The sequence below is a fragment of the Macrobrachium rosenbergii genome, chromosome 55 (genome assembly GCF_040412425.1).
Source record: "Macrobrachium rosenbergii isolate ZJJX-2024 chromosome 55, ASM4041242v1, whole genome shotgun sequence".
Lineage (NCBI taxonomy): Eukaryota > Metazoa > Arthropoda > Malacostraca > Decapoda > Palaemonidae > Macrobrachium > Macrobrachium rosenbergii.
The window spans coordinates 15,240,614-15,266,891 of NC_089795.1; the positions used below are offsets into that span (position 1 = coordinate 15,240,614).

The 26,278-nt window shown below is 35.5% G+C and overlaps 1 protein-coding gene across 35 annotated transcripts in view; it reads right to left on the bottom strand.

Annotated features, from left to right (window-relative positions):
• Positions 1-322: 322 nt before the first annotated feature.
• Positions 323-26,278, bottom strand: part of Zir (Zizimin-related) — a 582,703-nt gene continuing 556,747 nt past the window's right edge. For 12 of the 35 annotated variants that reach the window (XR_010852043.1, XR_010852030.1, XR_010852025.1 and 9 more), the window contains 3 exons: positions 21,571-21,609; positions 20,034-20,193; positions 323-1,603 (listed from right to left, as the gene is read on the bottom strand). Coding sequence is in view for 13 of the 35 variants with exons in the window: in XM_067098448.1 (XP_066954549.1) it covers positions 1,597-1,603; positions 21,571-21,609 (46 nt within the window). In the remaining 22 variants the exon portion in view is untranslated. The remainder of the gene's footprint in view (positions 1,604-20,033; positions 20,194-21,570; positions 21,610-26,278) is intronic. The other 23 variants (XR_010852045.1, XR_010852042.1, XR_010852034.1 and 20 more) reach the window with 3 other exon arrangements.

The following is a 26,278-nucleotide window of genomic DNA, read 5'->3' on the forward strand; positions in this document are numbered from 1 at the left end:
AATTGCTAACCCCATCGTAAAAGCGAATTATCATAACTCGAGCACTACCTGTACTTCTTCATTGTCAACGTGCACTATACTGGCCAAGCTAACTAGAAGAGAATTCTTTGAAATTGGTTGGTCTATCTTATGGAGCCCCTCCAGGGACCGTGACAGTAACTCCTTTGAGGACTCACAGCAACTACCAAAAATAGGTTTTTCATACATCAAAACCAGTTTTATATAGCTAATGCCCTCTACCTGGCACAAGTTGTTGGTAGAGCTTTCATCTAGTCACTGCAATTAAGTCATTCCTTGAGTTTGAAGTGTTATGAATTCAACCTTAATATTCAATTTTTATTTCACTGCTACAGTTGAAAAGTTTCTAAACGTAAATTACTGAAAAAGGAAATTCTAGGAAAATACAATAATATTCATACAAAAATCATGTAGAGTACTGTAAAATTATGACAGATCTTTGGTTGAGATTCCCTAACATACTTTCTAAAACTTTGAGTCTCAAAATGCACTTAGAACCTGTAGCTTTTTGAAAGGTGGTTTTGAACACCAAATAATTTTAAGAAAAGACAGAGATTATAATGAAATTTTTCAAATATAGAAAATAAAATTAATTTATGGTTCTTTCAATGTAAGATATATGAAATGACTGCATTATGTCTTTGGTTTAGAGTTCAGGAATTACATTAATCAATATTTTTAATAAAAAAAAGACAATGCCATCATTTTATATATACATTTCTTCCCTTAATACAACAAACAACAAAAAAAAGACTAGAATAGAAGTGCAAATGCTTATTCTGAAGAAACCTAGAATAAACACCACAATAAAATCAAATTACATGTTTTGGCGCATTTTTGCAATTTACCTGCATTTCTTCAACTATAAGCACAAACTAGTCAAGACACAGATACTAGAATTAAAGTCATGATAGCAACAACTAACAGAGCATACTTGAAAGCATACTTGAACTTTTGCATCACTTATCAAATTGGCAGAAAAAACTTCACAAATACATAATCAAGCTAAACATATTGAAGCTTAACAAATTCATGCATGCCTGCATGTAGAATAAAAATAAAAATGATATTTTTAAACATTCTCAGTCAGGGAAGTTCCTACTCATGAAAGCATAAGACTAGGTAGAGGAGCAAGTAAAGCACCAAATCTATTCATTTTCTTGTAAAACAAAAGCTAGGTAATTATATCTAAAGTATCTAATCTACTTTTGAATTGTTAAAATTTATATTAAAATATACAGTTTGGTCCACTAGATTTTATTCCTACTCTTATATATTATTGCACTCACAAAAAAATTCTGCATAAATAAATTTGTTATTGTAAAGCAGCTTTACAAACTGATGATAAAAAACTTTGGTTGTCTAACCAAAGAATTTGAGTGTAAACAAGATTTATGTAATTTATAACAAATATTACAGCACCAACTGCCACACTTGAGTTTTCTTCTAAATTACAGACAAATCTTCAACATAATCCTTCCAGGAGAAAGTCGAATGGTACATAAGTACGTATCTTCAAGCACCACCTCTAAAACAAATCCTCTTGCAGCACTGGATCACTGTAGATACTGCATAGTTTCACTCTCTGTAAAGTTTAAAAATTTTGTAATATCTGACAATAAAATAAAACTTCTGAATATAAGAATGAGAAAAATATAAAATATTAATCATTTTAATATACATAAGCAAAAATTTTACTATTTTTATCCAAATAAAAGAAATACAGATTGGAAAGTGTACATATAATGTCGTTAACTTTGGATAAGTCTTTGTACAGCAAACATAAAATAGAGTTCACAGGCACTTTACATAAGCCAAAGCATCTATTGATATACAAACTGGCCATAAGTCAGCCAGCTAACATAAGCTCCAAGAAAAAGGATGATAAAACTGACATAAAATTCACCTCAAGTCATGTCAAGAAAGCAATGTACAAAAAAAAAAAAAGACTGAATTGTTATTTTTAGGAATTTTTCAAGTTTCTCACATTGGATTGTCCTTTCCTATCATTACAATGGAATTAGACAGTAAAATGTCCTCAAGACAAACACAAACTACCCGTATATAAAACCAAAATCTTTACATACACCAACATTAACTTATCCAACAGAATATGCCAATGGTTGATTCTTTGGCGTAAGAGCACAGTAATTACAAACAGGATTAAGATTAGTTATGTTAAATGAAAGAGGCTGGTTAAGACCATCAAAATGACACAAATAATTACAGTTTTTATTTTAAAAGTTAAAATTTTTTTTTTTTTTTTTACAAATAATTACAAATTTTAAAAAGTCAAAGTTCTTGTTAACTTCATGCTTTCTTCAAATTAAAAAGGTTGCAAGTATTTCACAACTTTAGGATTTCTGTTGCTCTTCTATAATAACAACTCCCTTAGGCCAAAAGTTAGCTGTTAAGATGCTTTGGGGAACCATGCAAGTTGGAACATATCTCAAAACATGGGGAGAATGTTTTGACTTCCAATTATGATTTCTGCTGATTGCCTTTTAGATGCAAAAGAATCAAACAGTAGGAAAACGTGGCAAATAACACAAGGCAAATAGACAAAACTTGAAGGGGTTTCATCAAAAGATGTTCATATTTTAAATGCAAACGTTTCCATACTCCTTACCTATTGCCAATATTCTGGTATTATCATATAACTTGGACTTAGTTTAATAATAAGACTCAATTATCTTGGTATGCTGCTATAGAATGATAATAAAAATAAGTAACTGACATACAGTACTGGTATTCAAGGTTCCATATTCAGGGTTATAAAAAAATCCACGGTTTTCCTCCAACCCATCTTTTTATTTATCTGTGTCCCATTTGCATACAAATAAAAACTGTGGAATTACCAAATTACCGACATTCTCTTAAACTAGTTAGAATACTATGCACTAAATACAAAACTGATATATTTACAATGGTTGGACCTATGATAATTCTGGAACTAAAGCTTGTTTCTGTCAAATTTACACCAATATACAGTATTTTCTTTTCCTAATGGGTAGGCTTCTTTTAGAATTACTTGGAGTGACCTGGTGATGAACACCAGTCTATTATGATTTGGGGCCAGTTATATAAGTGAGGTTTGGCAGTACAGGTATATCTTTTCCCTGTGTGAGTTTTTCATCAAACCCATCTTCACATATGAACTGGAATGAAGATATCCAATAATATTTCTTGAGTGAATATGAGTGAGGATTTCATAAAATTACTCTTTTTCATTTGTGAAAATTAATTATTTTCCCCACATCACAATGGTTCCTTACATCTCTACAATGAAAACATCATTGTACTGTATTATTTTGGCAGAAGTAGAGCTAATATATAAGGAACATTAATCTCAATATGGTGGACTCCCATAACAGCCTAGAAAAGGGGGAATACTGTATATGGTAGTGATCTTAACATAGAAAGTAGTATATGTTTTCTCTAAACCCATTAAACATAACTGCTTTACTCAATGCAAACGCTTCCCTGTCACACCAACTTGACAATTCTTAAAAGGAGAAAACAAACTGTATATGCATAGCCCACTCTTCACTATTATCCTCCATCTCAAAAATATGAATAAAGGTGGACACTGTATGGCTGTAATTAGTGGATTTGAAGAAAATGTTCATACAAACCAACTAATTATAGTTCACTTAAGAGAGATGACAATCAAGAACCATGGAAGGAGAGTATACCAAGATGCAATAGGTCATATCCCACTATGGTGATGGATCATTCAAAATCAGGGCATTTTCCAGTAGTAGTAAGATTTGCAATGAACGACATGTCTTCAACTGCAAATCTAACTACTCAAGTAGTCACCAACCACAAGACACAAAGACATGTACTCAAAGAAACACAAGCCTTTACATGTGCTATAAACATGAGGAATGAGATTATAACAAGCAAGAAGATGACCTGCCATTATACTGGTACCAGCAAATAAACATTAAGAGATTTACACAAAGCTGTTCTGACACCATAAAGTGCCTTCTCTAAGGATGAGTCAATCTTGAGTTGTGAGATGTCTTCCAGTAAAATATCTAATCAAGTCTTATGCCTGTATAGAAAATTCTGAAGCTAATAAAAAATAAAAATCATATTACAGCATTTAAAACAGGAGAATTCTGGCAACTCATGTGAAGGAAGAATTCAAGTTTGTTAGAGGTACTGTACATCCAAATGGGTCTTATTGGCCAGTGAAGGTTATACAGTATTTATCAGAAGAGGAAGGCAAGGTAAGAGTAGCAAAAAAAAAAAAAAAAAAAAAATCCAGGAAAGAGCCATGTTTAGTAGAAGATTGAGCTTTGGTTATGAACTCCAAGGGTGAGCAAAAGGCTGGAATGAGACTGCCTAACAGGGCATAGAACTCGCTGACACTTTAGAGAAGGCAAGGATGACTCTTAGAGGCGGCAAGGGTAACCAGGAATGCAGACAGTACAGAGGCATCCATCAAGGAACTCAAAAGGCAGTTTAGTAGAAGATTGAACAATATGAAAGTCAAGTTCCAACTTGAAGATTTAATGATAGCCTACAGAATACACTGCAAGAAATAATGAAACAGGCGAGAAATGTTCCCATCAATCCCTTGATCTAAGCCATGCTGAAGGAAGGCTGAAGAGAAGGTGAGGCAGTAACCATTCATGGACGAGAAAGAGAGCTTCTTATTACTCCTCAAATAAATGAGGAGTCATCTAATACAGGAACATAGGCTCTGAGCAGATGAGAACACAATCTGTCACACCAACCAACATTCCTAGGTAAAGTGTAGTGATGTACTGTACATGTTCACAATCACAAGTTTATTAAGAGTTGTGTTACAGGTATCAACTTATTAAAATCTTGCTAATTCTCAATGGTGACTTCTGTAATGAAAAATTAGAAAAAATTTTTCTTCATCCTCCAAGCACAGTGGAGAAAGAGGTTTTAAAAAAGTATACCACAAAATTTAAGCTCACATTGAGACTACAACTGAAGAAACAAATCACGTGCAGGCTGCAAAATGTTTTGGAATAGTTGAAAGCAATATCCAAAATGGGTGAAATCACAAGGTTACTTCATCTAAAATTTACTTCACTTATAAACAAAGGTAAGCTGCATTTTTGTAAACTGACTTTCTTAATAAAAAAAATTATATACTGTATGTATAATTAATATATATATATATATATATATATATATATATATATATATATATATATATATATATATATATATATATATATATATATATATATATATATATATATATATATATATATATATATATATATATATATATATATATATATATATATATATTGTCACCATGCATACCAAGTACCTGGTTATTACGCAACTAATCACAGATTTCAAGAATATACCTCACTTCAGCCAGATACCTGAACTCTCATAACAATAAGAATTATGACTGAGTACTCTAAAGGTACCAGTGATCCCTTAACCCTTTAACGCCGAAGCCCTATTTACAAAAACGTCTCCCATATGCCAGTGGCGCGTTCGTGAGTTAGCGCTAAGCGGAAAAAGTTTTTTCAAAAATCACAGCACGCTTAGTTTTTAAGATTAAGAGTTCATTTTTTTAATTTTTTTTGTCATTGCCTGAAGTTTAGTATGCAACCATCAGAAATGAAAAAAATATCATTATCATATATAAATATGGGAATATATGACAGCAAAAAAAAAAATTGTATATAATTGTATACAAATCGCGCTGTAAGCAAAACGGTTAAAGCTAATGACTTAATTTTTTTTAGTTGTATTGTACACTAAATTGCGATGATTTTGGTATATACCAAATTTTAAAACGATCAAAGCAACAAAAAGAAAATATTATCACAAAATGATGCATGAATTCGTAACGCGCGGACGTAAAAAATTTTTTTTTTCAAAAATTCACCATAAATCGAAATATTGTGCTAGAGACTTCCCATTTGTTGAAAAATGAAGCTAATTGATTAAATATTACTAGACTGTAAGTGTTTTAGCTTACAATTGCAGTTTTCGACCATTCCGGTCGAGTTAAAGTTGACCAAAAGTCGAATTTTTTCTATTTATCGTGATTTATATGAAAATATTTCAAAACTGATAAAAGCTACAACCATGAGTCATTTTTTGTTGTATTGTAAATTAAATTGCGCACATTTTCATATATAAAACTTTATGTATCAACTAATATAAAACAGTGCAAATATTACGACAACGAGACGAAAGAATTTCTGAGATGTTCGGCCGAAAGTTAGCGCAAGAGACGTAAGGAAAATGTTTTTTAAAAATTCACCATAAATCGAAATATTGTGCTAGAGACTTCCAATTTATTGCAAAATGAAGGTAAACGATTGAATATTACTAGAATGTAAGAGTTTTAGCTTACAATTGCATTTTTGTACCATTTCGGTCGAGTTAAAGTTGACTGAAGGTTGACATTTTGGCAGTTATCATGATTTATGTGAAAATATTTCAAAACTGATAAAAGCTACAACCATGAGCTAATTTCTGTTGTATTCTACATGAAATTGCACACATTTTCATATAAAAGTTTATGTAACGACTAATGTAAAACGATGCAAACATTACGACAACATGACGAAAGAATTTCTGAGATGTTCGGCCGAGTTATCACAGCAGAGCGTAAGGAAAAAATTTTTTTTTTCAGAAATTCACCATAAATCGAAATATTGTGCTAGAGACTTCCAGTTTGTTGCAAAATGAAGGTACATGATTGAATATTACTAGAATGTAAGAGTTTTAGCTTATAATTGCGTTTTTACCATTTCGGTCGAGTTAAAGTTGACGAAGCTTGAAATTTTGGCAGTTATCGTGATTTATATGAAAATATTTCAAAACTGATAAAAGCTACAACCATGAGTTATTTTCTGTTGTATTCTACATGAAACTGCGCACATTTCCATATATAAAACTTTATGTAACGACTAATATAAAACAGTGCAAACATTACGACAACGTGACAAAAGAATTTCTGGCGCGGACGTAAGGAAAAAGTTTTTTCAAAAATTCACCATTAATCGAAATATTGTGCTAGAGATTTCCAATTGGTTGCAAAATGAAGGTAAACGATTGAATATTACTAGAATGTAAGAGTTTTAGCTTACAATTGCATTTTTGTACCATTTCGGTCGAGTTAAAGTTGACTGAAGGTTGACATTTTGGCAGTTATCATGATTTATGTGAAAATATTTCAAAACTGATAAAAGCTACAACCATGAGCTAATTTCTGTTGTATTCTACATGAAATTGCACACATTTTCATATATAAAAGTTTATGCAACGACTAATGTAAAACGATGCAAACATTACGACAACATGACGAAAGAATTTCTGAGATGTTGGCCGAGTTATCACGCAGAGCGTAAGGAAAAAATTTTTTTTCAGAAATTCACCATAAATCGAAATATTGTGCTAGAGACTTCCAGTTTGTTGCAAAATGAAGGTACATGATTGAATATTACTAGAATGTAAGAGTTTTAGCTTATAATTGCGTTTTTACCATTTGGTCGAGTTAAAGTTGACCGAAGCTTGAAATTTTGCAGTTATCGTGATTTATATGAAAATATTTCAAAACTGATAAAAGCTACAACCATGAGTTATTTTCTGTTGTATTCTACATGAAACTGCGCACATTTCCATATATAAAACTTTATGTAACGACTAATATAAAACAGTGCAAACATTACGACAACGTGACAAAAGAATTTCTGGCGCGGACGTAAGGAAAAAGTTTTTTCAAAAATTCACCATTAATCGAAATATTGTGCTAGAGATATCCAATTGGTTGCAAAATGAAGGTAAATGATTGAATATTACTAGAATGTAAGAGTTTTAGCTTACAATTGCGTTTTTTTACCATTTCGGTCGAGTCAAAGTTGACCGAAGGTTGAAATTTTGGCAGTTATCGTGATTTATATGAAAATATTTCAAAACTGATAAAAACTACAACCATGAGTTATTTTCTGTTGTATTGTACATGAAATTGCGCACATTTTCATATATAAAACTTTATGTAACGGCTAATATAGAACAGTGCAAAAATTACAACAAAATGACGAAAGAATTTCTGAAATTTTCGGCCGAGTTAGTCACATGGCGTAAGAAAAAAGTTTTTTTCAAAAATTCACCATAAATCGAAATATTGTGCTAGAGACTTCCAATTTGTTGCAAAATGAAGGTACATGATTGAATATTACTAGAATGTAAGAGTTTTAGCTTACAATTGCGTTTTTCGACCATTTCGGTCGAGTCAAAGTTGAAATTTTTTGTAGTCGACGTTTGCTACGTCCACTCGGCATTCAACAGACAATTTTAGTCGATGTTTGCTACGTCCAACAGGCGTTTAAGGGTTAAAAAACTCATTAATCATGTGAAAAATCAAACTAAGTTTACCAAAAGAATTGTGAGGTATCAATAATTAAACAATAAATATACTAGAATAAAAAGGCATCATTCCATCAAACAGCTTTAACTGTTTCCCTGGTCTTAATTCACTTCAGCAAAACTAAAGGAACAAAACATGTCTATCACTCTGCCTTATGCACACAATTAATCCTATTCATTGGTGGTCAATAAATGAAACACTGTTTTTAAAACATTAAATATAGAAATTTATTGCTAAATTCAACATTTATCATTTGAAAACAACACAAAATTTAATTAATTCTTGAGTTAAATTATTAAGCAAAACTAAATCACAAAAACTTTAATTTATCAAGAAACTAAATTAATCAAGTAAAATTTAAGCTATCAAGAATTACTCAAGATTTGAAAAGAAAATCTTAATAAATGAAAATTAAATCAAGTATGCAATGTCAAATCATCAAGAAATATTTAAAATGCTATGTAAATTAAATGTTAAATCACCAACAAAAATCAAAAGATTGCAAACACAAGAACACACAAAAAACACAAAAGATTTATCAATAATAATTTCACTAAGGCAAAAATTCCCTAACATACCTTATTATACCATGGTAATAGTAAGTAAAATTCACTTTACCTTACACAAGCTTGTGAAAACCTTTGTAAAGTCCTTTGCAGCTGCACTAAATTCACAAAACACACTTTTTTGTCTGGCGCCGTTACAAATTAAGTAATTTTACTAACTTCAGATCTCAAAAGCTAATACTAATACCAGTGACCACAAATATTTTTATGTTAATAATTACTCTCTTTTTAAGAATGAGAGAGAGAGAAGGAACCAAACTGATCAGTCTCAAAAATTAGAATGAATAGATTTAATCTGAGGATTCCAGTAGCATATGAAACACTCAAGTGACACCATTAAGGCATTTTGGGTACGAGACACAAGGAAACTTCTAGAACAAGGGAGGTGACATCACTTCTGGCAAAACGTTTTGAGCATAATTGAGACAATACATGATCGGAGCAATGCATGACGCAATAGCCATGTGCTTCTTATTCTCAAAAGGGCATACGTGACTAGAGCCATGTATGTAACATTACAAAACCTTCGTCTTCACAAGAAATTCGTATGGAACATGTAACATTCGAAATCATTTGCCTTCTTCTCGTATGAGATAAAGCTTTTACAGAAACCCTAACATGATCAAACAGATAGCAATTGTTATTCCCGACCTGTCAACATGTGAATTAAAACAAAGCGCTCTTTTATCTGAACTGATGAAAACTGAAGCTAAACAAACCCTTCGCTTGATCTTTCTGGTGACAGATGGCACATCTGGTCTAAAACTCGTATCTCTCTCTTCAGCTACTACACTTTTATCAAGAACGATATTATTAAATCTAAATTACGCTGTTAAGTTATCTAAATCACTAACTCTTTTGAGATCTGATACTACACTACATATGATATTTCAATAATTATTATCATTATACATAACACATGATAAACAGAAGAGTAAATATATCAAAATTATGGGAGATAAACATATTACAAGGAAACATCATAAAAATATGTATATTTTTTTTTGTATTCAAATACTTCAAATACCCAATAAAATGGTGAACTTCCCAAAAAGGTTTATAGATGCAATTCATGAAACAAAGAGAGATAAAAGTTTGCAAATTACTAAAGACGACAAATCCAATTGTTTTGTAATAATGGATAAAATTAGCTATGGTGAAAAAATGGAAAACTTATTATCTGATTCTAGTACTTACAAAGAACTATGGAAAGACCCACTAGCTGATGTCATAAAAAGTGTCAATTCTAAAATAAAAACTATACTAAAGGAATTCTGTTTCATAAAAGAGAAAGTGTCAACGTTGGCCCAGCCTTACCGTACACGTACGGATTAATCAAAACCCATACAAGATTTTTTTCCTATTCGGCCCATTATCAGTTCAACCAGTGCTATTAGTTATAAACTTTCTAAATATCTACTTAAATTACTACCACCTATTCTGGGTACTATTTCAAATTCCCATTTATAAAACCCTGTTGATTTCTGTGCTAGACTTTCCCAAATTGAATTATCCAGTACTGACAGATTAATCAGTTGTGATGTGACATCTTTATTTACTAAAGTTCCTATTGATGACTTACTTCAGTATTTATCAGAGCATTTGGACTTGTATAATCTAGAATTACCTACCAATTTTATTATTAATTTGATATCCCTTTGTATAAAAAATTGTAAATTCACTTTCAATGGTAATTTTTATGAACAAATACTTGGTAAGGCTATGGGGAACCATCTTTCGCCACTTTTGTCTAATATTTACATGGAATTCTTTGATCTAGACTTATTCCAAGAAATCTATTCTCTAAGGTGTTTTGGGTTAGATATGTAGATGATTGTTTTTATATTGTAAAAGAAAATGTAAATATTCCTGATTTCTTGCAAACAATTAATAATCTTGTACCATCCATAAATAGTGGGGCAGATAGCATAAAAATCGTGCAAATGATGATACAAGCATCAAATTTGGCACAAGTGTCCTCCAAGGTAAACTAATCAAATCTGCCCGATTGGCCAATTGAAAATCCAAGATGGTTGCCATTTTCAAGATGGCCACCAAAATAACCACCCAAAGTAGATGTTTTGCTTAGAAATATTTGTAGTTGTCTGATTTGCATGATCTAAGTGTGGATTCCTATGTTTTGAAGTCTGCTGAACTATATTTTCCTGTTTAAAAAGCACTCTGAGACATATTTCTCAAGATGACAACCAAGATGTTTGTCTTTCTTTACATAAGTTTTGTCCCGGCTAGTACATTTTCATAGTTATGCATACCGTGCTGCTGTTTCTCGATCTGCTACTGTTCGCATATGCAGCTGCAGAGTGATGTGCATGGAAGCTCTGCCTGAGAGCACTTGCATCTTCCTTACAGGAGCACTTTGTCAATTCTTGACAGCTTGCTGCAATCGGTGGTACAGTAGTGTTGTCCAATGTATCTGCCATGCTTCTCCTTTCTGTGTCCACCCCAATTCAGCTGGACTGCTCATGTGTGGATTACACTGGGTTGCCTGGCCCAAGATGATCCCAGCCTGGTAGGCTGCACGCTTTGCATGTTCTCTGAGGGCTGCCTGTGTTGGTGGAATTGAGTTGTACGGCCTCTGCTTGCGGGCAAACAGATCTAGTCTTGCTTCGTCCACACCAGTGGTTGTGCTTGATCTGTCGTACATGAGGACAACGAATCTTTCAAGCCTCTGCATGTCAAGATCACGAATCAATGTTGGATGCTGGCTGAGATTGATGAATGTTTCAGTAATATCATCAAATACATTCCAAGTCTGCCATGCAGATTTCTTCGCTTTCCCACAGAAGGCAGACACAATGTCACATCCAGTGAATGCGAGAAAGTAGGGGATCCCTCTAGCTTTCTCAAGCCCAATTGCAGAAACTACCTCATGGACTAGAATCCATCGCATATGGGCTCCTTGGCCAAAGGCAATCCACATTTCCTGAAGACCTAGTTTCTGGAAGGATGGCAGTACAGATATTGCTATGACTAGCACATCTGTGTCATTAACCTTGATGATTATAGACTTGCCCCCGTCAGTCGTTGTATCCCTAGCATAGAAGTTGTGATATAGCAAAGTCTGATTTCGACACTCCATGATGGAGTTGGGACTTGATGAATGTTTCAATCATGCATACAAACTGAAGCAGTGATGGTGGCACAGCCTGTTCTAAGTCTTTGTCATGAAAATAGCTGCTGAAATTCGACTTCTGATGGAGCATGTCTTGTCTTATTATCCCAGCGGCTTCTGCTAGACGGATCGCTTCACCATAACGGGATGCTTCTGATAGGATTGAACCTACATCAGTTTCAACAGCCAACAGAACTTCTCGTCCTTGGTGATTAGCTTGCAGCTGTGGAATGCGCAAAAGCAGCTGATCCTTGAGTCGAGTAGGATGAACATCAGGCAAGTCAACAACAAGCTGTTCCAGCCTCTGCTTGTAAAGCTTGGTCAAATCAGCAAGCTTGAAAATCGGTGGCCTCTCACTGGCATTTTTCATCTTGCAGATGTAGGTGACTAGTTTAGAGAAAGCAATTGGATATGCATCCTTCCAGTGTTCCTGTGCTTTTTCTTGCTCCTGCACCTTTAGGTATTGCCCGTTCTCGGTTATACAATGCCACCAAACAGCCAGGGTGATATTTCACTTTTTAGGCTACGACATCTCCTGCACTTAGTTTGGTGAGAAGTTTTGTATCACTGAGTGTTTTGACACATTCATTTATTCTCCTATTCACTTGCATTGGCATTGCTTCTCTAAGCTCCCCTCCTTCAGTTTCGCAGAAGAAGCATTCTTTTGTTTTAGTTTCTTGGAGCTTTCGTGGAATCTTACTTCTACTGCCTTCATCACTAGTACCTACATGACTTGCTCTTTTTTCAGCTCGGTGTAACTTTGTGTTGTTGAACAGAAGCCTGCAACTCTCATGATATTGTGCCTTATTTTTTCTCAACGTTTCCTCTATCCCAGAACCTTCGTCAAGTCTTGCAGGGTCTAGCTTGATTGGTAGTGCATTGAGTGAGTGAAACAGGAATATTCTTTGCCAGGTTCGTATATCCATCATCCCATCTTCTGGCAGGATTGGCCTGGGGAGATTTTAGATCTTCTTTCTTAACCTCCTGACATAGGCAACACTTGGTCCAGTCTGTTTTCTATGATCGTCCAGTAGAGTTCGCATCCATGATTATGATGACGTTCAGGGTCGAGGGTCTATCCTTTTACCACCCTGTACATGTAATAGTATAATAGGCCTCTTATATCCTGTAATATACAATAGGCGCTTTCCTGTATGGGATACAACTAGGTTCTTGCACTGCGCCATACACCTAGTCCGATTGTTCATCCAGTGTCATAAGTCCCATGCAATCTGTACACCACCCAGATAACTAAAACCCTGTTATCCTTGGTTTGGCTCTCCCGCGCTGGCACGTCCTGTCCATTCAGGTGCGGCTGCCTAACTGATTTGGGGTTGATTAGACAGCATTTGGGATACTAGTAGGTTGTTGCAGTATGATGGCAACATAAACTTCCTACTTAGCTGACACTGAACCCCATGCTGAGTTTCACAGGAGTGACATCACCAATGTGCCTTGGTAGTGCCCGACAGTCACCCCTTTAATACAGTACCTTAACCATGTTATAAACTAGAAAATATACATCAGCAGGCTTAAAAACATAGGAATCCACACTTAAATCATGCAATTCGGACAACTACAAATATTTCTAAGCAAAACATCAACTTCGGGTGGTTATTTTGGCGGCCATCTTGAAAAATGGCCGCCATTTTGGATTTCAATTGGCCAATTGGGCAGATTTGATTAGTATCCCTTGGAGAACAATTGTGCCAAATTTGATGCTTGTATCATCATTTGCACGATTCTTCTAAAAAATGACTCTTATCTGCCCCACTAAAATTCACAATAGAATATGAAGAAAATAATTGTATACCATTTCTGGATGTCTTAGTTATTAGAAATAGCACCAATTTTTGTTTTAAAGTATATAGGAAACCCACAAATAGTTTGTCATATACAGTTTTCATTTTTACTCTAACCGTGCTAAACAAATTTAAGTGTCAACATTTTCCAGTATGTATCTTAGAGCTCTTAGAATTTGTAGTCCTGAATTTTTGGAAGAGTTTAAAATTATTGATAAAATACGAAATTCGTTATGTTACCCTCCATATTTTTTAGGACTTTGTAAAAATAAAGCAAAAAAGACATATTACAATCCAACCAGTGTTAATAAAGACCTTAAGAATATTCTCTGTTTACCATTTCATCCTAATTTCATTCCTGCAGTGCCCATTTTAAAAACTATTGATATTAACTTAGCATTTAAATATAATAATATTTTGAGAATAGCCCACCCAATTCAAACAATATTGTATAAAGTATTCCTTGCAAAGAATGTAATAAGATTTACATTGGTCAAACATCAAAAAGACATAAGAAGCTCTGAACACAAATATGCCATTTCAAGAGGCTTATCAAAATAATGGCATTGTGGATCATTGGCTAAGACAGGCCATACGATGAACTGGGATAGGTCAACGGTTATCTACAAGGTCAACGACCATTGGAAAAGGCATCTGCTAGAGACTGTGCTCATTGCAGCTACCTCCACCAGGAATTTTAATCTCCACCTGGGATATCCCTTGATCCTTTGTCCCTGTCTTTGTTGCCCAAAGAACATGCTGCCCAGATTAACAAACTGTAACCCCGTCCCACCTTCTGTTTTTGTATATAAATCTCTGTCAACTTCTTTTATATTCAGTGTAAAATTGAAAATGTAGAATTCATTATGAAAATACTTGCTCAAAGTCCCGGTTTTCACTCACCTTCTGACGTGGATTTAGTGATATGTATATATATATTTCCAAATTATGTTTCATTCAGTAACATTTGGCACTGAGGATGTCAGAAGTACTCCATCAGCATCTGTAAGATGTTGCAAACCCCATGACCAACCTTGGCATGATGACCTCATGTCTTTTTGTCCAAGCCAAGATCTCTACCCTGACTTCTCGGTTAAGTCTGGGAAATCGTATGATGCCCATGACCCACATGCAACAAGCCAAGAAGAAAATCATGAATGCAAGGAGTCCAGGAAGACTGCTGTAACTCTAAGAAGTTTATATGTCTGCACCTGTTATCTGAGGACCATATTTCCTTTTGCTTGAGCATCCAAGTAGGCCTCCAACATTCATCTGCAGAGTTCAAAAATGACTGAAGTTCAGGATTGAGTTGTAATAACAGGTCTCCTTATGGATCCTGTTGATCTTTCCACCATTGAAGATTGTGAAGAACAGCTTCCATGGTCAGGATTTGGAGTTGGCTGTATGAAGACACTGAGACCATATGACAGCACAAGGCTTAACTGTAGCTGGAGGGAGGGAAGTGACTAAGATGAACCGGTTTCTCCAGTGACACCCGGGTACCTATTGACATAATGAGATATTTCCTGGATGATTTCCTGGAGGCAACAAATCCTGTCCTCCCCATATGGTGGACCAACTCTGTGACAGTGATGATATGCATTTCCAAGTTTGCCACCTACAAGGAAGGGATCAGCTCTTATTCTTGAAAGTTGATAAGCAGGTTTAAAGATTACAGTCCAGATAAACCTTTAAGTGCTTCCTAAACTCATTCCTTGAAACCAAGAGCATTCAGTCATCCAGATACAGATGGTGGCGCAGACCCAGATGATGAGCCTTGGCACCCACAGGAGCTAAAGTTCTGATGGAGACCTGAGGGGGAAGTACACAGACTGAAGCAAAAGGCCCAGAATTGGTACACACACCCTCACCAGAAAATATTAAACTTCCTGAAAAGCTGTTAAATCAGAAAGCTGAAGCACTCATCCCTGAGGTTTATCAAAAGCAAGGAAGTCCCCTCTATAATGTCTCTCCGCAACCTCCATCCAAAAGGGAGTTGCACAAAAAAACATCTTGAGATGACTGACATCTATAGGTCTTCAACCACCTGAAGACCTTGGAATGATAAAGAGCCAACAGTAGAACCCCAGCCTCTCAAGTTGAATCCTCTCAATGATTCCATTCTGTGACATGTTGAAGGACTTGTATCTTCGCTAGGGGATGTCGGACTTAAACATGACTGGTTAAGACAGTGAGGAATGGGAAGTAGTAACTGTAACTGAGAACCTCTATTACTCAAGATTCCTGCAGATGGACTCCTAAGCTCTTCTAAGCCTTTCAAGACAGGCCCCAACAGGAGAAGCAATTGGAAGCAATTGCAGAACCCCATATTCTCTGGCCACCTCTAACTGGAAACCTACACTGGGATCAGCCAAGACATCTGGACCAGCTGTGCTGATGCCAACAGTATGGAAAATTTTGGGGGGTTGAATTTGAAGCTTGAAAGCAATGTGAATGGAAGTTCTCTGGCGATGACCAAAGGAAGTCTTCTGAGGATAAGGTGATATAAGTTGTGAAAAGGGCCAGACAAACAAGGAAGTTAATTAGGACCCTCGTGGCAAAGGAGAGTAAGGCCCCCTCCCTTAAACTTGCAAACTATATCCTCTGGGAAAAGAGCAAACAGGAGAGGTCTTGTAAAGCTGCATCCCTCTCTTCATCACATTATGCCTTCAAACAATGCATGTAATGAATATGAAGAACCAAAGTGGAACAAAGAGGGAGACTGAGATGCCAAGCCCTAACCATATACTCTGCCAAAGTGAAATGCCTACAAGAAACAAGTTTGCACCACTACAAACCCATTCCTGCCGGTTCGACATTGTCAAAGTCTCCCTGCAGAATCTTAAAACATGTGGGGGTCTCTATCAATGACTTACTGTGAAAGCAGCCTAACATGTGAAGAGCATCCATGGATTTGATAGAAATTACAAAAGCACCAGACTATCAGAGGAAAAATGTGAGAGGTACTCACTAACCCACAAGCCTTTATGTCCACTAATACATCCTTATGGACAGAATCCATTGACCTAACCAGGGGGAGCTCAAATTTCTTAAAATAAAACACCTTGTTGTCATCCAGGGGACACCAACAAAACCATCACACAGAGGTAATGAGGAGTGATCATTGTAAAAAATGTCACAGATTCAGTTGAGGACCTTCACAAAGGTCTCCACAAGGGTACTGTTGTATGGAGTACATGCAACTCTTCCATGATGTCGTTCTCAACAAGTGAAACATTATCGTTGTATGATTTGAATCTGACTTTCTCAAAGGTGTGCAGTGTAGCAGGCAAACAAGAGTGGGAACAGAGTCCATGAGGGTTTCAAGAGTCCTACACTGCATGACTGAGCAGGTGGCAGTGGACAAGCTGGAAAGGAAGTATTACCTGAGGTCACAGCTGAAGATGACACAATCAGCAATTTGTCTTTGTGAGAAGCAAGGAAAGAGCTGGTTGCAGAATAAAAAGACCCCTAAGGATGAAGACAGGACATAGATTGAGAGTCCCATTTATTGGAATGACAAAGAATGGCAATGTATATCACAGTTATTTTTTGGTGATCAAGATCACTTGTACATGAGTCTCTTGGGAATACAAGAACCAACTGGATCAGATGAAGATGCAGAGGAACAACACAGGTCAGACCAGTTGGCAGCAGAGTCTTTTGCCAATGAAGTCATGTGACAGCAATTGAGGACCAAACTCAGATTCTTGAGCTTCCAAAATCAAAGGATCAGCAGAGGATATGGCTAAGAATGCTGAAACATTCACATATACAAGGCTGTTGTGTATGCCAAAGCAGCTGAGTATGCTAAAGCAGCTCAGTACACAGTAACAGTCAAATACCCAGGTGCAGTTGAATACACATCCATTATGTACACAAGAGTAGAAGGGTACTTAGGAGCAGTCAGGAATACTGAAGTAGAGTACATGGGGAAGGGGGGGGGACTGAGTACAGGGAGATAGCTGAGTACAGAGGAACAGAAAAGTATACAAGGATAGTACCAATGGTGAACATTCAACTGACATCACTGATATCACAGCTACAGTAGAGAGACAGCAAGCAGCATCAGAGAAGCAGAGGATAAAAAGCCTGTAACTCATTCAGGAAAGAATCCACCAAATACATTAGTCTTGGAACATATAAGGTACAGTTCATCTTGAACTGAGCCAGGAAAGAGAAGCCTCCTAAATATACAGTCTGGAGTGAAGAGGAAGGATTGGGTGGACAAAAACAGGAGGAATGAAGCTAGATATGGAAGATGCAGGAGATAATGAGACAGAAATATTCCTCCTGAGGCTGACAGGGAGATCATCTGAACGCAAACACTTGTGCTGTAAGTAGTTTCATCAAATGGAAGACATTTCTTACTGTAGGCACTCTTGACACAAGGAGAAAGCATTGCAGACGAGCAACCTTATCAGACAAAACACAAATCTTGGCACCCATGGCTGCAGAGCAAGATGAGGAAGAATCAGAAGAATCACCAACTGCAGTGCTAGGTGCAAAAAGTTTATAAACCTTGCTTTGAGCATGGAGAAACCACTCATAATACTCCCAGGGTGAACAAAGGCAATAATTTAACAAGAAAATTTACATACTGAAAAAATGGAAACCCATGAATTAGGAATTACTTTAACTATCAAGTGCTCATAGGGGTATTAACAGAGGTGACAAGCATGCCACTAAACAATAAAGATAAGACATGAACCTGCTGATAAATTCACTACACAATAATCACAATACATCAATGTGAAGAAAATTAAATGAGTAAATGAATGGTACATCATAATAACAGGAAACAGCAGTGATAATCCTTGAAACCATAGCACCTCAACTGACTAACGAAGTCACAGGAAAGAGTGATGCCTCACTTCTGGGTCAACTGCACACGAGTTGGGCATGTGAAGTACAATTTTTCCCATTTCAAAATCTTGCAAGTTTGTTTGGACTGTAAACTTTCTGCATAGAGTATGGCTAATTATGATTAATATGTTTATAAAACAAATGTGAATATAATGTAAATTAGTTTAAAGAAAATGCATCCTTATTCATCATGACTTACTGGTTTGCATACTTAACTTTCAGGTAGCCTCAATACTGAAACAATTGGCTTAAAATTTTCAGTTATACTTTTCCCTGGTTTACTTTCAATTTTACAATTTTCTTATAACCTCTCTCTGTAAAATTATTTAATATCCTTTCTATTATGGATTTCTCTAGTATTTTCATATTGATAATACTAACAATAAACATACAAAATAAGCCTTAATAAGTCTAATGTCAATATGTTATTTTTGTCAATTGACCACATCACTGAAATCTACATTTATTCTATGACAAGGGTATGGCAATATAAACTTAGGCCTTGGAATACCAGTTTTGGCACTTTCTTTGATGCTGTATGTACAGTCATGCATTTTGCTCTCAAATCCACCCAGAATTTTCTTGTGGGTCCTGTATTTTTCACCTAAATCATACCTGCTGAGATTATTTTCCAATTGAAATGACTTCTTAGAATGCTTAGGTACACTTAACTTGCTATACTAAATCTTTTTACACTGCAAAATCAAAACATCTTTTTTATAGTTTATTCCTTATTGAACAATGTGACATTCCTCAAATATCAAGATCGACTGCCTAGGTGTTTTTAATTTATCTAAATCATACAATCAGGAAGGAACTAAGTTTATCACAACTAAACTTTAATGTAGATCTATCACAACCTTCAAACAAAGTTGGTTTAATAATATTTTTGTGATTATAAACCTGATGATCACATTCTTCTCCAACCCTTAGAATGATTTGGGAGGTAATCCCATTTTACATCAGTAGCAAGTCTTTAATTTGATAACTAAGAATTTCACACTTCAATTTACCTAGTACAAATGAAACAGTTTGGAACAAATAAATCAACTACCATATAAAAGTAACAATGCTCAGAATGTCATTTTGCATTATACGTACACTTCCAGTCTGTATTTATAACAAGGCAATAGCAATAAGTTCACTACCAGAATTATTTTTAATGAAAACTGAAGTCCTCTGCAATTAGTACTGCTGTATAAAAAAAAAGCACAAGTTGTGAAAGTAAGCATGCCCAAGGCGCAAGCGAAGCTACTTACGGTGCTGTGCAACCCTGAATTTTAAAGTGTCATTACTAAACGAGGTCATCTCTAGCACTCCGTTCCAGAGGCAAGCCCTGGGTCTGAGTCCCCTGAGCCTCCCGACACCAATGTATCCACCGAACTCGTGCTCCCAGAGGATTGACGCCAAGATGGCACTCTGGGGTTAAAGTGCGGAAATCAGAAGTACTAAGATGACTGTGGAGTATCATGGCTATACTCAAAGGATAAAAAAATATTTTTTTTTAAACCAATGATGTATTTTTGGGTTTTGTCTTAGAGGAAGACTTGAAGCATATGAACTGCAAATCTAAAAAAATGTCATATAATTTACTTGTCCTTGTTAAGCTTCTCAACATTTTATACATCATTTAACTATCATTGTTCACACAGCAATATCCGTCTTCCCTAGTAGACCCAATTTTAAATCATTTGAGTATAGCCAACCAGATAAAATAGAATGCACATCCAACACCAGTGTTGTTTAGTATAACTTGACAATTATCCAGTAAAAATGCTAATGCTCACTGTTAAGCTAAACGAGCCATTAACTTCTGAAGATACTAAATATAATGAGTAATACCTTCACCATGCAGCTTATGTTAAAAGTTTAAATTACTTTCTTAAAAGAAGACTAAAGCAGTGGCCACTAGTGCCTAATTTCAAATTACTGACTATAATAAATTACTGGAATTTAAGACTATGTTTAAGTAGGGGTCAGGCAATGAGTGTACATAAAAATGTACAAACATTAGGCAAAAATACTATTTTTTTTATAAAGACTGGATCAAACGACATGGTGTCATGGCGATAATAGAGTACTGTACATACACACTTTATTCCTTCAACATATGTTTTGTCAATTTTACGACTGATTTTAAAAACTATTTTTGCTAAAAAGTTCTACAAATATTATTCTTCCTAAAAATTGGGTACCTACATAAAATAAATAAAGAACTACAGTACATAAAAGCACAAAATTATAAACTTAAAATACTACATAAATGTGTAATGAGTCACTGATTATGAAACTTGTCTCTCTCTCAAGTAAAGCAATGAAGCACTTCACTATCTCTAGCAAACTTAATGCTTTTTCAACACACTAAATCACTACTTTAATATAACTATATATGTTTGGGCACAACCATATCAATAAACATAAGAACAGCTGTTGCACATATATAAACATTGCTTTTAGTAAAGAGGGATTATACTAACTTCTATTACAGAAGAGATGCTATACCTGTGATATATTATTTAAATACCCTAATTTAATGCCCTTGAAAAATTTAGGGCTACTTGGTAATTGTGGCTAATATAATTATACAGTGGTATGAATTAATGCCTTTTCATGAAATATGTACAGGGTCAGTTGATCACAAACACACAAAATAATCTAGCGATGCAACCCTTCCAAAGCAGCTAAATCTATATTCAGTATGTAGAAATGCAGACATTTTTTGTCATTTAAGCAAAGAAATCAAATAAAATGGAAACACACTTCAATTCTCATGCATACTCAACCATGTTCACCTACCCAGCAAGTACCCGTATTTTGGGTGTCGAGGATACTGTGCTGCATGCAAAACATTAGTACTACACATTAGTTTCATGCATAAAAGTACTTTTATTTGATTTTTTTAAATTATCTGCAAATGACATTAAATATGAGAGTAACTGTAAGAAGAAACATTTAAAATATGAGAGCTAAACTGAATTTTGTGATGTACAGTAAATGATGCCACAGAAAGCCATAAAAATTTTAATTAAAAAACCAGCAACCATTACTAAACACAGTACAGTACTGTAGTTCCAATTATTTCACATACTGGAAGGGTAAAAGCAAACAACTTAGATATGTTAAATAAATACATCAAATATGTAAAACAAATACATCAAGAATCACTTAAATATTGGTTGTAATGACAATGGTAAAAATAACTATTTTCTAAGGAAAAATACCCGAATATTTACTGACTTTGTAGTAGCACACAAAAATACACTTCTCAAAGGTAAGATAAAAATGAATATCAAACATCTACAACACAAATGCAAAAGGTCTAAAAATGTTTACTGAACAAACCATCAATTTACAAGAGCCAAATTTTTTCAAGTTGAACAGATTCCTGACTTTAAAACTTCAGTTATGTCTTATGCCTTATCCATGTCTTTTTTCTGATTGTAAAATATTATAAGTAAAAAGAAAAAAGGTTACACTGTAAAATTACATAGCATGAAAATAACGAAAGGGAGATCCAAAGCTGGAACAACGCATCCTCTTCAACAACCATGAAGAACTCAAATGGGTTACAAGAATATTTTCACTTCCATTCACACACTAAAATCAGTCCATGTAAGAGCGACAGAATCAAGTTACCCCATGTTTCATAGTTGTTTTGCATATGATGAAGTCTGCCATAAATGACTATCTAACTAGTTTACATTATCTGTTGGGCAAAGCATCTGTGATAGTGGCTACCACTCATCCCTTAGTGCATACCGACACCTTTGTGGTGATCGATCCAGGGGTAGTAACCCTGGCATTATGGATAGCTTTTTTCTCTGGTATATTTAGCAATATTTATACCTAGAAATGTGTGCTATTGGAACCATTTCACTGGGTGACACAGGTCTTCCCCCAGAAATAGATTTTTCCGTTGTCAAAATCCCTTTATTAAAATAGTTTTGCCAGACAACTGAGCTGAATAAATTAGCTCTTACAGGGCTGGCCTGAAGGATTTGTTTTTACTGATACATTTTTTTTAATAATTTGTCAATTAAATTGCAATTTTTCAAGTTTATAATTGGATTAACTGCAAATGTTGAAGTTTCTGACAAAATTTCACTGATCGATTTACAGTATTTCCATAACTTGATAGCCACTGCTGATTATACTTTAATAAATGTTTAATTGTTATCATTACTTTACACTCAGAGCATTCTGGAGCAGGGTTATGTGGATTATTCACCAGGTGTCCATGTGTTAGATGAGAATGGCCTATTCAGAGACGTGCCAGAATTACTTGTGTATGTCCCTCTTTTTTACATAATGAACTCCATTATTTATAATACTTATTTTTATATGTTTTATATAATCATTAATGGGGATATTTACATTTGATCTTGTCATATGGGCTGCTTTTTTGGCTGCTTTATCAGCCTCTTCATTTCTTTTAATCCCTATATTTCTATATTTACAGCTCTTCCTGTTTGTTGCTTTACAAGAAAGGCCACCACCACCTCTATGTCTCACCAATGCAACTGACATTACCACTGGCTTTGTGGAAAAACTATGAGATAAGCTCAATAAAGTGAGTTGCAGGGGTTCTTACATGATGCATTATCAATAAAAAGTTCCCGTTCTATGACAAATTTCTCCACAATGGATTATTCTTCCACTGAATGATTAACTGGCATTTGTAACTACCTTCTAGGTAATACCATGCTCCTGACAACAACCAAATACATACAAAGTTCAACTTAAGCCATGATTACGCACACTGTTGTCTGCTATTCTTGATGCTCTGGTGATAAAGGGTGCTCTTGTATCAAAAACTCATTTCTCTGGCATTGATTTCATTGACACGAATAAGATCTAAATACCTCTATTATGAGCCACAAAGATATTTGAAAGAGTGGGATTACTGAAATCTTGCTGGAATAGCAGCCGCACCAACATGAAGGAAGAAGAATCAGCATTCTACTCATACCTCTGACATTCTGAAGCAAAAACCAAATCAAGTGGTGGCTTGCTGCATTTGCACATCAAAAGAAATTACAGCAATCATTCTTACTTGAAAAAGCCTCAGATCAAAGGATGAAAGTACTACTCATGCTACAAATACCTGAGAACATCACCATCAGATGCTACTCCCTACTGCAACTGCACACTATCTTCCAACTTCAAGTTAAGATACTTCACCTTTATGTACAAAATCTATGTTAACCACTGATTCTAATACTATTATAATTTTGCCCACAAATCCTAACCATGCTGCCGGGTAACTCACAAGTCAGCAATCCCAATCAGTCATATCCACACTCATGGTAGAAAAACTACAAAAATATTAGCAAGCCTTCTGTAAAAAAAACTTTGCCAATAACTGAAAAACTCCAGAATCACAGCTCAGAAATGGTTATTGCACAACAGTTGTTGTCTGTCATCAACCACAAACCACCCACATCAGTTTGTCTTTCCAATATATTATCATTTAGCATTCATAATCTCATCCTCATCTATGGTTACCACCTTCATCCAACCTAAGTTACCTATTAAGGTGCTTGTTCACAGCTGCCATCAAATCTTGCTTCAAAATTTCCACAGACTAAGTATATTCATCCATTTCTTTATAGACCCTTGGTCAATCAATGCATAACTCTCATCTTCTAATTAGCTATCTCAAGTCTTGTTTCCCATTTCCCTTCATTATCTAAATCCATTCTTGGCAACATTTAAACTGGTCATGACTGGCTTTTTGCACAGTGGCCCAAATCTGTCAACAACCCATTCCCTTTAAACTATGCTACAGCCACATTTTCAGTTGTCCACTTAACAGCCTGTGCATGTATGCAGTTGCTGTTCAGTGCTCTCTGATGCATATGAACCCTACTGATGGCAGTCCAACAGATAGTCACTCTCTTTAAAGTCAATATCTCACCATCCTTTCATGTCAGTCAAAAAATTTTAGCCCATCAAGCACAATCATTACCATTTTAAAGCATCTTTAAGTCCTACTTACTGCCCTACACCAGCCAATTTCCTAAAATGACAAATTTCAGATCAATTCGTATTTTTCATAACAAACTAACCTTCGGTCTTAAAATAGGGATCAATTCTCTGGCGCTAGCTGGAATCCTGTTAAAAAAACACAAGGAATTGGTGGCAACAGGTGTCAGCCAATAGGAGAGAAGGAGGAAGCTAAATGACCTGCTTTACCCTGCTACACATCATCATACCAGTTTCCTTCTAGCCCAGGAAAGAATGAGGGGTGGCTTGAGGTGGGCCATATACATTAAGGCTGAAGGTTTGTTAGTTATGAAAAATACAAGTTGATTTCAAATTTGTCTTTTGTTCATATACGGAACAAACCTTGGTCTTAATGTGGGAAGACTTACTCTTGGAGGGAGGATCAGAGTCTTAGAACCGACTGGAGGTTCAGAACACCTGGGCTCACTTCCTGGCCATAGGTTGGACATGGGTTACTTACACTGCAAATGTCAGCTCTGCACCTATGATGAAGTGGAATGTGGATCTGTAGACACAGAAGACAAGTAACGAAAAAGGGATTTTGACAAAGGAAAAATCTATTTCTGGGGGAAGACCTGTGTCACCCGGTGAAATATCCATATAGCACATATTTCTAGGTATAAGTATTGCTAAAAATACCAGAGAAAAAGCTAAACATGATGCCAGGGTTACGACCCCCAGTTTGAGCGCCAATTAATGGCGTCGGTATACACAAAGGGTGAGTGTTGCCACTGCCACAGGCCTCTGCCCTATAGAGATCTCCAATCTCAAAATCCCGAAAAATGAGGAGCCGTCACATACCCCACGTTCTTCTCCCAGCCAACCAACACCTCAGCCGCCATCTTATCGACATCCCAAGTTAGCACCCCCCAAAGCTTGGTATGCCATTCAGGGGGGGAAAAAAGAAACAGGGATGGGTCACCAGGTGACACAGGTCTTCCCCCAGAAATAGATTTTTCCTTTGTCAAAATCCCTTTTCTGGGTTCGACCTGTGTCACCCGGTGAAATCATAACAGAGAAACAGTCATACAAAAGCTTGGTGGAACCTTCTAAGAAATACTTAAAGGAGATAAATAAAACTGTAAGAAAAATACTGTGTTTTAATAACCCAAAGTAGTAATAATAAAACATGATTAACAATATAGGGCACACAGACAAAATTTAGTAACACCAAGACACTTAAAGCTAACAAAAGGGAAACAATAACAATATGCAAAATGGTCAGGAGCCAGGCTGTGAAGCAGGCCTGACCTAAAGATAGACGGCATGGTGAGTAAACGAGGCAGGTAGGCGACAGAGGAATAAAGGACAGGATAAACTAAGGTTACAAAAGTTATTCTAAGGCAGAAGGAACTATACTTCCTGCGGCCACTGTGGAAAATTTTAGAGCCTCTAGAGATTTAAGATAGTGGCGTTTGAACACTGCTGGTGATTTCCAACCCGTATATTTATTAAGATCATCAAAATTCATATTATGAAAATAATTAGTGGAGGTGGC